Source organism: Marmota flaviventris, chromosome 1 (genome assembly GCF_047511675.1).
Source record: "Marmota flaviventris isolate mMarFla1 chromosome 1, mMarFla1.hap1, whole genome shotgun sequence".
Lineage (NCBI taxonomy): Eukaryota > Metazoa > Chordata > Mammalia > Rodentia > Sciuridae > Marmota > Marmota flaviventris.
In genome coordinates this window covers 164,732,848-164,745,341 of record NC_092498.1, presented here as the reverse complement: position 1 = coordinate 164,745,341, position 12,494 = coordinate 164,732,848, and the positions used below count along the sequence as shown (strand labels likewise).

At 53.1% G+C, this 12,494-nt stretch overlaps 1 protein-coding gene across 1 annotated transcript in view; it reads right to left on the bottom strand.

Moving 5' to 3' along the window:
- Dnah1 (dynein axonemal heavy chain 1) overlaps positions 1-12,494 on the bottom strand; it is a 66,669-nt gene that overhangs the window by 11,285 nt on the left and 42,890 nt on the right. Inside the window, exons 45-55 of the mRNA XM_027947834.3 lie at positions 12,325-12,363; positions 9,535-9,713; positions 8,268-8,498; positions 6,932-7,128; positions 6,321-6,456; positions 5,266-5,474; positions 4,862-5,033; positions 3,276-3,467; positions 2,780-2,890; positions 1,765-1,950; positions 996-1,187 (exon numbers count right to left, since the gene is read on the bottom strand). Of these exons, the coding sequence (XP_027803635.2) occupies positions 996-1,187; positions 1,765-1,950; positions 2,780-2,890; positions 3,276-3,467; positions 4,862-5,033; positions 5,266-5,474; positions 6,321-6,456; positions 6,932-7,128; positions 8,268-8,498; positions 9,535-9,713; positions 12,325-12,363 (1,844 nt within the window). The remainder of the gene's footprint in view (positions 1-995; positions 1,188-1,764; positions 1,951-2,779; positions 2,891-3,275; positions 3,468-4,861; positions 5,034-5,265; positions 5,475-6,320; positions 6,457-6,931; positions 7,129-8,267; positions 8,499-9,534; positions 9,714-12,324; positions 12,364-12,494) is intronic.

The window sequence follows — 12,494 nt, the reverse complement described above, 5'->3', positions numbered from 1 at the left end:
GCATTCTTTCTTGAGGACAAGAGCACCAGGAGGTGTGGAGAAGAGGGAGGGGTTCTGATGCCCAACCAGGTCCCAAGAGCTTCCCACACCCTGTGGCTCTTGTCCCACCTGGGGAGAGGTGAACCCTGGTAGTTCACAATGCACCTAGGAAACTGCATTGCTAAGGAACTCCCACAGGTTTGAGCTTGGGGCGGGTCCAGGGGAGCCTGAGCCCTGGCCCTGAGCACTCCTGGCTGGATGCTTCTTTCAGAGAGGCTTAAATAGGCCTCTGGGTCTCTCTGATTTTCCATCTGATGGAAGAGGAGGAGGAGGAGGAATGGTGTAGCCAAAAGGGGGTCCAGTGGCTGCTGAGATGGCCCACTGTCTCCATTCTCTGAGCTCAGTGTGAGGGATGTCCAGTCCTTGATCCTGGCACCTGGTGGTCAACAGGCAGCTGCCCTTGACCAGTTCCTGGGCTGGAGAGAGTTCCTCTAAAGGGGGCTGCAGGCTCCAGTCAGATCTAACCATGGCATAATCCTTGAGAGAGCACTTACACCTGGGTACTGAGAGCCCCACATGGACAGACAGAGAAATCCAGAGACACATAAGGGAAGTTGAAGCTCAGATGCTGAAGCTGAGGAAGAGAGCTGATTGTAGAGCACACAGTGAAGGTCTTGGCCAAGGCCATGAGGATCCAGGAAGGAAAGAGCATGAAAGGGAATCTTTAGACTGTAGAGCCTTGGAGTGACTGTGGGTGACATCCTATGGGCCCCAGGAGCCTACCCTGGTCCCTGTTTCCTCAATGTCCATCTGTTGGTGGATTTGCTGCCACTCTACCAGACAGAGAGCTCCTCAGGGCAGGCTCCATGCCCCATGGTCCCACTCATCATGTGGCCCACAGGGTGCTACTGGTGGGGACAGGGAGTAGGCAGAGAGATGCAGCTCCCCACATGCTTTCCTGCTTTGTTGGGTCCTGTCCTCACCCCATGGCTGGCCCAGGTGCCTGACATGTTCACCTTGTCAAACTTGAAGAGACTCTCTAGGAAGCGACCCGGGTCCTGCAGAAGCCCCTTGCCTGGCTCCCAGTAGTCATCCACTTTGGTGCCCGGTTTCTCTCCAGGTACCTTCTTGGGCTTGATACCCTTCATGATGCACATAGCTTCTATGACCAACTTCACGCCTGGGGGTGGCCGCTGCATGGCACGTACCTGTGGGCCAAAGCATGAGGTGGTGAAGGAGGAGGTCCATTATTGAGTGGTTACCCCAGACAGGAACTCTGTCAGACAGAATGGGCCCTGCCAAACAAGTCCTTATTGTCACAGGGCCAAATGCATGCCCAAAGATTCTCTGAGGTCAGATTCAAGCCGGTGGCTCCCTGGGGGTTAGCAAAAGGTGGGAAGGCCCAGGCAGCTGGGGTCTAGCCTTCATTCTGCCCACTTCCTGACCATGGCCTCCAAGAGATGTGCAGAGGGAGGGCTCAGAAACACCACCGGACCCAAGAGGATACCAGAGAAGAACACAAGAGTGAGTACCAGCCAGGCGCAGTGTCCTACGCCTGTAATCCCAGTGGCTCAGGAGGCTGAGACAGGAGGATCCTGAGTTCAAAGCCAGCCTCATCAAAAGTGAGGCACTAAGCAACTCAGTGAGACCCTGTCTCTTAAAAAAATATAAAATAAGGCTGGGGATGTGGCTCAGTGGTTGAGTGCCCCTGAGTTCAGTTCCCGGTACCCGTCCCCCCCCCCCCAAAAAAAAAGAGTGCATGCCAGGTGGCACCCAGCTGCTCACCTCAGTCACATCACTCTTGTTGAGGTTACGCAGGCTGGCCAGGGCTGCATCCAGGGCTGGGAGTGCCTCATTCAGATCCTTCTGAGCATCATCAGCAATAGCTTGTGCCTTTCTGGCCTTCTCGTTGGCCTTTATCTCCTCCGCCTGCACTGATTTCTGGGTCTCCTCGGCAATGGTTGTATCCGCCTGGGAATGGGAGACAGGGGGAACTCAGCTGGTGGCCAGTGACAGGGACAGAGCGTGCTCTCCTTCCTTTTCTCCCCTTTGTATCTTGGTCTTCCCAGAAGGAAGGAAATGAAAATTGGGATGTCCTATTCTCCAAGGGCCCTCCCAGTTGTGACAGGTCATAGAGATCTGGGAAGGCCAGCTGCCCCTTCCGCATCCTGAATCCTCACCATGTGCCTGGTTGGGGCTCCAGTCCAGCTTTGAGCATACCCACCCCTGACAGGGTCCCTTCATGTACAACAAAGAAAGGCACTCCTCCTACCTTTCTTCTAGGAAAAATTTTGCAATATCCTGACTTGGTAGAGCAGGGCTCTGGACTACTGCCTGAAAACTTTCATAATGAATGTACAAGTTTGATGAGGTTTAGAGGGAAGTTGGGGCCCTCAAAGGCAGGCCCTCCTGTTGTGCAGAATCTACATGTCTGCCAGTGGCAACCCTGCCACTCAGTCTGTGTTGGGTTATTGGTGTTGTTTGGGTTCATCTGCCTTGCTCTGTTCTGCCCAGCAGGCAGAACTGCAGTTACTGTCCATAGGCCTCCCCCAAACCCACCTTGTCAAGGCCACTCTTTATCCCTAGCCCAGGGAGCGCCTACCATAGGATAAGTTCTGACCAACCACTTGCCAAATAAACAGGTAACTGCCGAATAGGGAAATGGAAGCATACGAAGACTAAATAACTTGAGAAAGTCAGGTAGCTAGTGATCAGGTGATTGTTTGGAGATGCTGAGCATCTTCAGACAGAGCCAGGCATCTCAGGGGTTGCGGGGGGAGGGTCCTGGAGCACTCCTAACCTTGATCTGCTCCATAGTGAGCACAGTGTCCCTGGCAGCCTCTTCCAGCAGGGGACGCATAACCTCCAGCTCTTCCTGCATCTTGGCTACATCTTCAGAAGTCCGCAGTAACTGGAGGGTGGGGGAAACAGAGAGCAAAACAGGTGTGACAGGGACGAGAGAGAGAGAGAGAGAGAGAGAGAGAGAGAGCCAGGTCTGGAGAATCCTGGGGGAAAGGGCCCTGTTGGGCCACCCCCACTCCTGAGAGGGGGGCCATAACAATTTCAGTGACTCCCACGTTGCTCAGTGGACCCCAAAGTAAGGTGCCCAGTCTCCCAAGAATTTGCGGGATAGCCTGCTTTAGCCTCATCTTTGGCTGATAACTTTTATTCTTCCATGGAGGGAGGGAGTCACCTGTTTAAACACTGTGGGCTGCAGTTTCAAATGCTGGGTCACCCTGGCAAACACCGAGCAGGCAGAACTACAGCTACTGTCCACCAGCCTCCCCCAAACCCACCTTATCAAGTCCACTATTCATGCGGTTTTTGGCAGTTTTAAGCTCCAGCTTCTTCTGCCCAATGAGGATGGAGAAAATATGGAGCAACTCCAAATAGCTCTTGGGGGTCACATAATTGTGGCGGGCCAGCTCTGCCAGGTACTCGATGCACTTCTTGGCCACTGATTGGTGGATATACACGCAAACCTGAGTCTGCATAGGGGAGACAACGGATGCAGGTTTTATGGTCCCCCTGCAAAGACAGTACACTGGGTACCCACAAAGTTACTACAGCCTGGTCCCAAGGAGGGGGCCATGGCATCCCCATACCTCAGTCTTTCCCAAGATCCTTACAACCTCCAGTTCAAGTCACCTCTTATGCTGATGAAACCCCTAGGCCCAGAGTTGGCTTTTAATATGGACCTAGGTGTCTCCTAACTGTGGCCCAGTGCTCTTGCCACAGCTCCCATGACTTGCCTCTCACTGAGAGACCTATGGTGTGTCCTCTCCAAGGCTGGAACTATGGGAAAAGAAGGTGCAAGGCCCGACCATAGCTGGGTGGGGAAAATGTGGTGTTTGACTTAAATCTTGATCGCCAGAAGGCCATTACTCTATGAGGTTCTATCCAACAGATTTGGTTGTTATGGTTTGGATGTGAGGTGTCCCTCAAAAAAAAAATCTCATATTAGCCAGGTGTGGTGGCATATGTCTATAATTCCAGTGATTTGGGAGACTGAAACAGGAGGATCACAACATTGAGATCGGCTTCAGCAACTTAGCAAGGCCCTAAGCAATTTAGAAAGACCCTGTCTCAAAACAAAAAATAAAAAGGGATGGGGATGTTGCTCAGTGGTTAAGCACTCCTAAGGGTTCAGTCTCTGGTACACACACCCCCTGCCAAAAAATTCATGTTAGATAATGCAGGAATGTTCAGAGGTAAAATGATTAGATTATGAGAGCTATGATCTGATCGGTGGATTAATCCATTTGATGGATCAATCATTTGAAAGAATACTGTACTGGGTAATAACCACAGATGGCAGGGTATGGCTACAGGAAGTAGGTCACTGCAGGTGTGTTTACATTTTGTCCCTGGTGCCTAGCTTTCTCTCTGCTTCCTGGCTGCCCTGAGCTGACAGCTTCCTTCCACTATGACCTTCCGCCATGATGTTCTGCAATGGAATCGATTGACCATGGACGGAACCTCTACAAATGTAAGCCCCAAATTAATATTTTGTCCTTTAAGTTGCTCTTGTCAGGTATTTGGTCACAGTAATGCAAAGCTGATGAACACACCAGCCCACCTCCATCTGTGGTCTCTGGAGTCTTGTTAGGGGGGTTCTTGAAGAAAAAACCTGCCATGAAACCCTCAGGGAAGAAAGGAAACAGGAACCACGTACCCATATGCCAAGCATCCTATATTACCCTAGACCCATGCCACTCCCTAGTACAGATGAGGAAATTGAGACTTAGGCAAAACTGTCCGACCAAAGGCTTACTGTTGATAGTGGGCATGGGCCTCTCACCCAAGCCTCAGGGACTCTCTAAGTCCATTCCCAAAATGAAACAGTTCTCCCCGAGAGCTTGCTCCTCACCAAGACACCTACCAGTCCTTCAATGATTTCGGCAGAAGATTCCAGTTCTGGGATCTCTTGCAGGAACTTGGTGGCCACAGATTCCAGGGCCTCTGCTGGCCACTCGTCAAACCAGTCAATGGTACAGCAGTTGACGAGGGAGGGGAACTGCCTCAGGTGAGCTCGGAAGATCTCTCCAATGGGGCTGCAGGCCCAGGATCAAAATGAGGCCCAGAGACACTGACTTACACCCCCAGGAGCCCAGGACAGCCCTGTGGCATGGCAGCCAGGGCATACTAGCATAGCGGCCTGGTCCCAACAGCATGATGGCCGGGCCTGGGGCCACATTTTATCTCAGACCTACACACCCAGGCCTTCAGCATCCTTGTCTCCCCAGACTTGGGGCCCCAGTGTGGCCTGACAATGGCTGCCTCTACCTCATGCACAGCACCAAGTGGATGTTGCTTTGTACGCGCCCCGTGTAGGCAGCCATGAGATTGGCCTTGGTGGGCTGCAGGCCCTGCTCCTGGATATAGGGCCTCATGGTGTTGACAATCTGGTCCTGCTCATCAAGGCTGTAGATGTTGGGAATGTCGCCTGAGTTCAGGACATTGTTGATGTCCTCCAGAAAGGACTCGTTCTTGATCTGTGGAAGGATGAGGGGCGGGGTACTAAGCCTTTATGATGGCTGCGGTGTGGTGAGCTCCATGACCACAGTCTCGCTGGACCTTTACAACAGCCCCTTCTATAGACTGTGCCACTATGGTTCTCGGAAGCCCGGGGTCACTCAGTGGTCTTGTAAGTCATAGCAATGAACCTGCACCCACCCTGACCTGCTGCAGAAGCTCTGAGCAGAACTGCTGGGCTTTGACAGGACCCTGGGTCCTGGGGGTGGGTGGTATCTTCCTGTTCACTTCCCAGCCTCCACACCCCAGTTTGCTCACAGAATCTTTGGGCAGAGACACCCGGTCTGTGTCAGAGGCATCTTCACCTTACTGATTCAGTGACTGACTAAAGGGATCCCTGGGACTGAGGCAGGGTTGGGAGCATAGGGACCCTTGTCCAGAATGGGGTACATTCTGGAGATTCAGCTTAGGTCCCCAGGTCCAATCTTAATTGCCAGCCAGGCTTAGGTGCTGCCCAATTTGTCTTGTGGCTTCACAGCAACAACCTCTCCTCAGTCCTGGGAGAGGCCTCATGCCAAGGAGCTCCAGAGGGAGCAGCCCCTCAGAAGGAAGCCATTGGTCTCCAGCACAAGTCCTTAAAGTGGGAAGCCATTGGCCGTGGCACCCTTGGAGAATGAGTAATGATCTATGTTCCCCTTAGTTCCAAAAGGTTAGTTTGGCCCTATACTCCTGCCCAGTCCATCTGGTCCTGCCAGTTCCTCCCCACATCTGCCCTGACTGACAGTGAGCTAGGCCCAGGATGCCACACTGGGATGGCATTGTGTCCAGCCCACCCTGAACCCTGCCCACTGCCATGCTGGTAGCACCTGAGTGTCTGAGAACAGGAAGGTGATGGGCTGGTTTTGCAGGCCGGCTTTGAGCAGGACCTTCTTGACATCTTCACGCCACTCAGACATGCCATAGTTCTTGGATAGCTCAATCTGGAAGCACTCATACTCAGCCCTAGAGGCAGGAGTTTGGGTCAAGATGTGCCAGGGGCCTGGGACCAGGCATGGACTTGTGGTAGACACCCACACCCTGCCCAGCTATCTGGAGTCTTGCTTCTATTCTGGGAGAACTTGCAGACTCTCCAGACCCTGAACCTGCTCTCTTGCCTCTAGACTTTTCTTCAAGTTGTTCTCAGCCTGAAATACCCTTCCATCTCTGATACCCTCCCCACTCTCATATTGAGAAAAGGCCCATGGACGTCTCCCCTTTGAAGCCCTCCAGGATGCCTGCAGCTATGCCTCCCTCCCCACAGCTCTACAGGGCACTGCTTTTGCCTCTTGTTGGGGTTTAGGTCCCATTCCCAGTCCTTCCAGAGCCCATGGAAAGACAATCTTGGGGCTACCCCAAACTTCCACCATCATGAAAAAACACCAATCAAACTGAGTCTGCCACTGGTTGCCCACTGCCCACCAAGCCCAGGGGCCCTCACATGTGTGAGGCAAGTCTCGTGAGGGAACTGCGTCCACTGCCACCCACGCCCAGCAGGAGTGCGTTGCCCAGTGCCTGACGCAGAGTACGGCTGATGCGGCAGATGTGGCTCATGGCGTCCATGAAGAGGACCAGCTTCAGCTTGGCTGTGTTAATCTGATTGTAGTCCTCCATGTACTCCTTGATGACCTGCATCATCTGGGGGCAATGGAGGTAAAGATGGGGGTGCTGGCTCTCCTCCATTGGAGAGTTTCCTTGGCACCTCCCACTTTGCTCTGTCTCAACCAAGAAATACAGAGTATCCCAACCACTCTGTGATCTGGCCAGCTAAAGCTATTCCTCTACAGGCGTGAACCCAAACTGATGCTTTGAACGTTCCCAGTCACTGATAAACTGATTTAGGTCATTACTTGAAACGCTGAATGATCTTCCATGTCGCTCCATGTAGAAGTTAGCTCCACCTCCAGCCAAGTTCCCTAAACCCCATATAAACTCCATCACCCACCCCCTTGTGAACATACTAGAACATTTCTTGTCACACAGTGAATTATGGGGAAGCAGCAGCCCCCTCTATATGTAAGATCCCCTGAGAAAAGCTTCAGATGGATTGCCCTGGCATACAGTGCCATCTTTTTTTTTTTTTTTGGAATCCCAGGTAGCTCCGCCTTGGGATGGTTTGAGGAAGTTCCTTGTGGGAATCCCTTTGCCACTGCTTTGGCAGTGACTCCAGCCATGGGTTCAACTGGTTAGAACCCTGTGCACCAAGTGTTCCCCTAACAAGGAGCTCACCAGCTCTTGCAGCTGGCCCTGATCTTTCTGTGCATGGAGGGATGCTGTCCTGAAAGAGACCAGACCCACAAGATGCATCATCCAGCACTGAGGGTGAGGATCAGAGTCCTGCCTGCTTCCTCTGGGGGTCACCAGGTGGTACTGGCCCTGGGACCCTGGTGGGAGCTATAGGAACTAGGAGAAGATGTAGGTGGAAGAGAGTCCTTAGGAGGCCCTCTCTAACCATGCAGGCCACTGATAGAGGCCCCAACTCTGTCTACCTAGGGTCCTAGCTAAACGCTATGGCTCCAGAGCCCCTGCTTCCCCCTTTAGGGGTGGGAATGATAACACTCAGGTTGGCCTGGCATGTCCCCATTACAGGACTTGTCCCCCAAGTCCTGTCTCAGTTGAACCATAGGCTCATTCTCAGAGATGGGCTGGGAAACATGGCCTCAGAGGAGCCAAGAGCCTGCCTGACTTCTCTGGTGGTGACCATAGAGGGCCTGGGTCCCAGGGAGCAGACTAAAGAGCATTCACCAAGGGTAAGGTACCAGCCTGGACTCCCTCACCTTTTGCTCGCTGGTGATGAGTTCATAGGATTTCACATCTGAGCCTGGTGTCATGAAGTCCCCGTAAAGAATGGGCTGGAAGGGGCAGACCTTTTCAAAGGTCACCTCCCACATCTCCATATGGCCTTTTAGGAGCTTGTCAAACCAGCTGCGATCCTCCTCGTTCACCAGTCGGTCGCGGAACACACGACAGTTCTCGTGGTACCACAGTCGCAGCAGTTGCACCTTGTCCTGTGGGCACCCCAGCATCAGTTGCCAGCCTTTGGCCCCAGGGGGTCTTAGCCATCTTGAAGCACCAGGAATGGGAGGAGTAGGAGCCACAGCTCCTAGGCCCCTGATCTGGGGCCAGCTCCTACCACAACCCAAGCAGAGCCACACTCAGGGGCTGCTGGAAGGTGTTATCTGCGGACCGGCGGACCGACGGACCGACGGAGGACAGAGGAACTGCACAGTGCTGCCCAGGCCTCTCCACCCTCAGCTCCAGGCCCAGTTGGCCAAGCTCCTGATGGGCACCCAGCTCCACCAGCCTCAAGATTATCACTTCCCCTCTTTTAGCTTTCGAGACCCCAAGCCCAGGAAAGAGGCCTGGTTCACCTTCCTGACACCCCACACCTCACCACTCAACAAACCCTAAAAATCTCCTTTGAATCTTTTCCTCTTTCCATCTCTGGTTCTTCTGCCATCTCCATCCCAGCATCCCTGACTCTCCTGGGACAACTGGACCACCCTCAGGAAGTCTCCAGGCTCCTCTCGAGACTCCTTTGACTATATGCTCAGCAAGGCCCAGGTTGGCTTCTGTCCTGTTCACCCTAGCCTCCCGGCCACACACACTAGCTGTCCAGTCTGTGGCTCCACATGATTCCTCATCACTCTCAGGGTGAAATATGAGCTCTACGCTGGAGCCCCATAGCCTTGAGTCTGGCCCAGAGCATCTGACACCCCACTGACTGCTGCACTTCCTGCTCCTTCTACCTGGGGGTCTTTGGTTCTTGGTAGTCCTCCCAGATAGTCTCACACATCTGGCTTCTCCTACTTGCTCTGGCTCCCTCTTCTGTGTGACCCCCATCAGGCCATTCCAGGTATGAGTTCGACCTATAGGATAGGCTCAGCTGCACAAAGGCCAGGCTAGTGGGGTCCTGGCACCTGCATGTCACAGCCCCACTGTGGGCCAAGCTGGATCATAACACGGGAGCCTTTGGGCAGTATGGGGGCCCAGGAGGGTGGAAAGGGCTGTGGGTGCTGGGGAGACAGCCTGCCAGATTCTTACCTCAACCTTGGCTGGGTCAGCCATGAGCATGCCCTGGAAGACCTTGGAGAGATCCCTTAGATTGAAGGTATAGTGGGACTTGGCTGGAGTGGGCAGCAGCTGCGAGGTGATGGTAGCATATACCATGATGGTGGCTTCCACCAGGGGATCCTTGAAGGTAGCAAGGTGGGGGGCCCCGGCTGTGGGGATGGAGATTGGCCTGGGTCACATGGATGAAAGCTCCCCATGCAGCCTTTGCAGATCCTCACCCCTCTGCCTTTGCTTATGCTGAGTTCACCCCTCAGCTGCCCCTCTCCTGGCCTGCAGGTTTGGTTTCCATTCACCCCTCGGCCTCACCTTTGATGCTTCCTCCTCTGCAAGGACTTCCTGCAGCCCCCACCTCAGAGTGAGAAATCTCTTGCTCTGTGCTTCCCTCATTACTGACATAGTCCTCTGTGCATCCTGGAACTCAGGTGTATGCACACAATTGCTGGCCCTACTGGGGTCAATGCTGGTTGGGGCCCTACAGCCTTGCCTTATGAGCTTGTGCCCGGACATAGACATACCAGCCCTGGGTGACATATGTGAAGGGGTCATTTGGTCTACACAGATTTCAGGCATGCTGCATGGTAAGTTTGGAGAGACCTGGAGCTCCATCCTGATCTTCAGGTCTCACCAGCCCCCCTCAGAGCTCCTTATACCTGCAGGTCACCACTAATAGATCCTTTTGCTGTTTTTTTGAAAATTGTCCAATTCTTTGCTGGGAATCAAAATTCTGTCAGTGAGACCTTGGGGTAGAGGAGGTTCCCAGAAGTGGAAAAAAGGAGGGAAGGGGCAGGAGAGGGGCTCATTCTTGAACACAGGCACCATTCTAGGTGCTGGGTACTCTTTTCCTTCACCAAGCTGACATTCTTATCAGGGAGATGGACAATGAGCAGGTCACAGTGACCTCATGATAAGTACTAAGGACAGATTTATAGCAGGAGTGAGGTTTGGGGCATGCCAGGGCTTGGCTTTAGGGCCCATTCCAGAAGTGCTGGGGGAGGATTTACTGAAGGGGACATTCAAGCTGAGACCAAAGATGTGAGAGGCAAGAATATGTTTATCTCAACAGCAAGGGCAAGAGACTGGCGGTAGGAGCATTCCTGGGGTGTTAAGGACCAGCCAGGAGGGACCTAGTGGAAGGAGATGAGATCAGACTGGAGACAGCTTTTCCAGCTGCTGTTGGAACTTGGGTTCTTGCATGGATGTTGAGCAAATGAGGAATGCATCCCTCTGGCTGTTAGTTGGGGATGGAATGTAGGTAGGTGAAGACAGAAGCAAGGAGACCAGGGGAGGGGCTGTGGCACTCATGGGGTGAGTGAGGACAGAGTGATGAGTGGTGGCTGATATGGGGCAGATTCTGCAGGGTTTCCCAATACATGAGATGAGGTGCAAGAGGAAGAGGGGAAGACAGTGGTTGGAGGTGATGTCATGGCTCTTGTCTTAAACACCTGGAAGGTGAGATGGGAAAGGGGCTGGGAAGTGGGGCATCCAGGAGTTTGGGTTTGGACAGGTTCACACTGAAATGCCCAGTGGATAGACAAGAGATGTGGAGTCAGGCGTTCAGAGGAGAGGTCTGGGCTGAGGACCTGAACTTGGATGTCATCAACTCAAAGCTGGCTTTTATCACTAGAGGCAGGACGAGACTGTCTGAGGATAGCATAGATAGAGGGAGAAGAGACTAGATAGCAAAGTCCGGTCATCAAGAAGGGAAATCCAGAGAGGGTGGAGGGCTGGGGGAAGCTGCAGGAAGGAGGGTCTGTCTAATGGGGCAACACTGCTGACACCCAGGGCAGATGAGGACATATAGCTGACCATTGGTATGGTCACACAGGGCACTGGTGACAAGAACACTCTCTGGGGGAGTAGCAGTGGCTTGTGGAATGTGGGGGTGGACAGCTGGTGTCAGTAGGAAGAAGTTGTTGAGGAGTTTTGCTATCAAGGTGAGAAGAGAAGTGGGGGCGAGGGACCAAGGTGGGTAGAAAGGTAGCTGGCCAAAAGAGGGCGTTTTGTGTTTGGTTCAGATGAGAGAACTGGGTCATGTTTGCATGCTGAGGGAATGCCCAGGGGAGCAGGGCACACTGGTGCTGGGTGAGGGATGGATCCCATCCCCCAGCAAGCCCAAGAGAAGGGCTTGCTTGCATGAAAGCAGGAAGTCCATCCTAAAAGGGAGAAGATGGACCATGAGGGAGGCTGGATGCAGGTAAGCAGGCAAGTATGGATGCCCAAAGAGAGAACTTGATGACCTCTTTCAGCTGAGAGGAGGGGACAGAAGAGGTGGAAATGCAGAGAAGACAGAGTCTGAAGTGGCCAGTTGCCCCGCAGTGATGACCAACAGATCTGAGTTGTGCGAGGCTGCTGGTTGAAGGATGCCTGCCCCCCGTTCAAAACACTCCCAGTTCTCCTGCTCCTGCCTGCTCCTTGGAGAAAGCCTTCTCTCTTTTGTGCTCTGGCTGATAACATAGTGTGTAGGGAGGTTGTTGGGTTTCTTTATTTATTCATTCATCTTGCATTTACTTTATATCTACTATCAGTTGGACACTAACCCAGGCCCTAAAGGATTGATTGATCATAAAAAGGGATGAATGACCCATGAAGGCAGTTGACCTTTGCTGGTGCTGACATTCACTCTGGACCCCATCTGAGCCTAAGGATGGTCTATTGTGGCCTCTGGCCTCAGCACACCTAACCAGAACCCCGGGATCATCCTGGAACCAGTAGCCCCATTCCATCCATGCCCTCCCAGGCTCCTACCCAGCCCACACTTACGCACAGGCTCTCGGTAACTTCTTTCTCCAAGGAGCCCATCTAAAGGATTGAGGGAAAGACACAGGCCTTGGAGTTAGGTGGGTTTCTTGCTGTATAGCCACTGTAGCCAGCTGTGTCCAGCTGAGAAGCTCCTAAAGTAGCTGCTGACCATTCCCAATTCCCCAACTGGA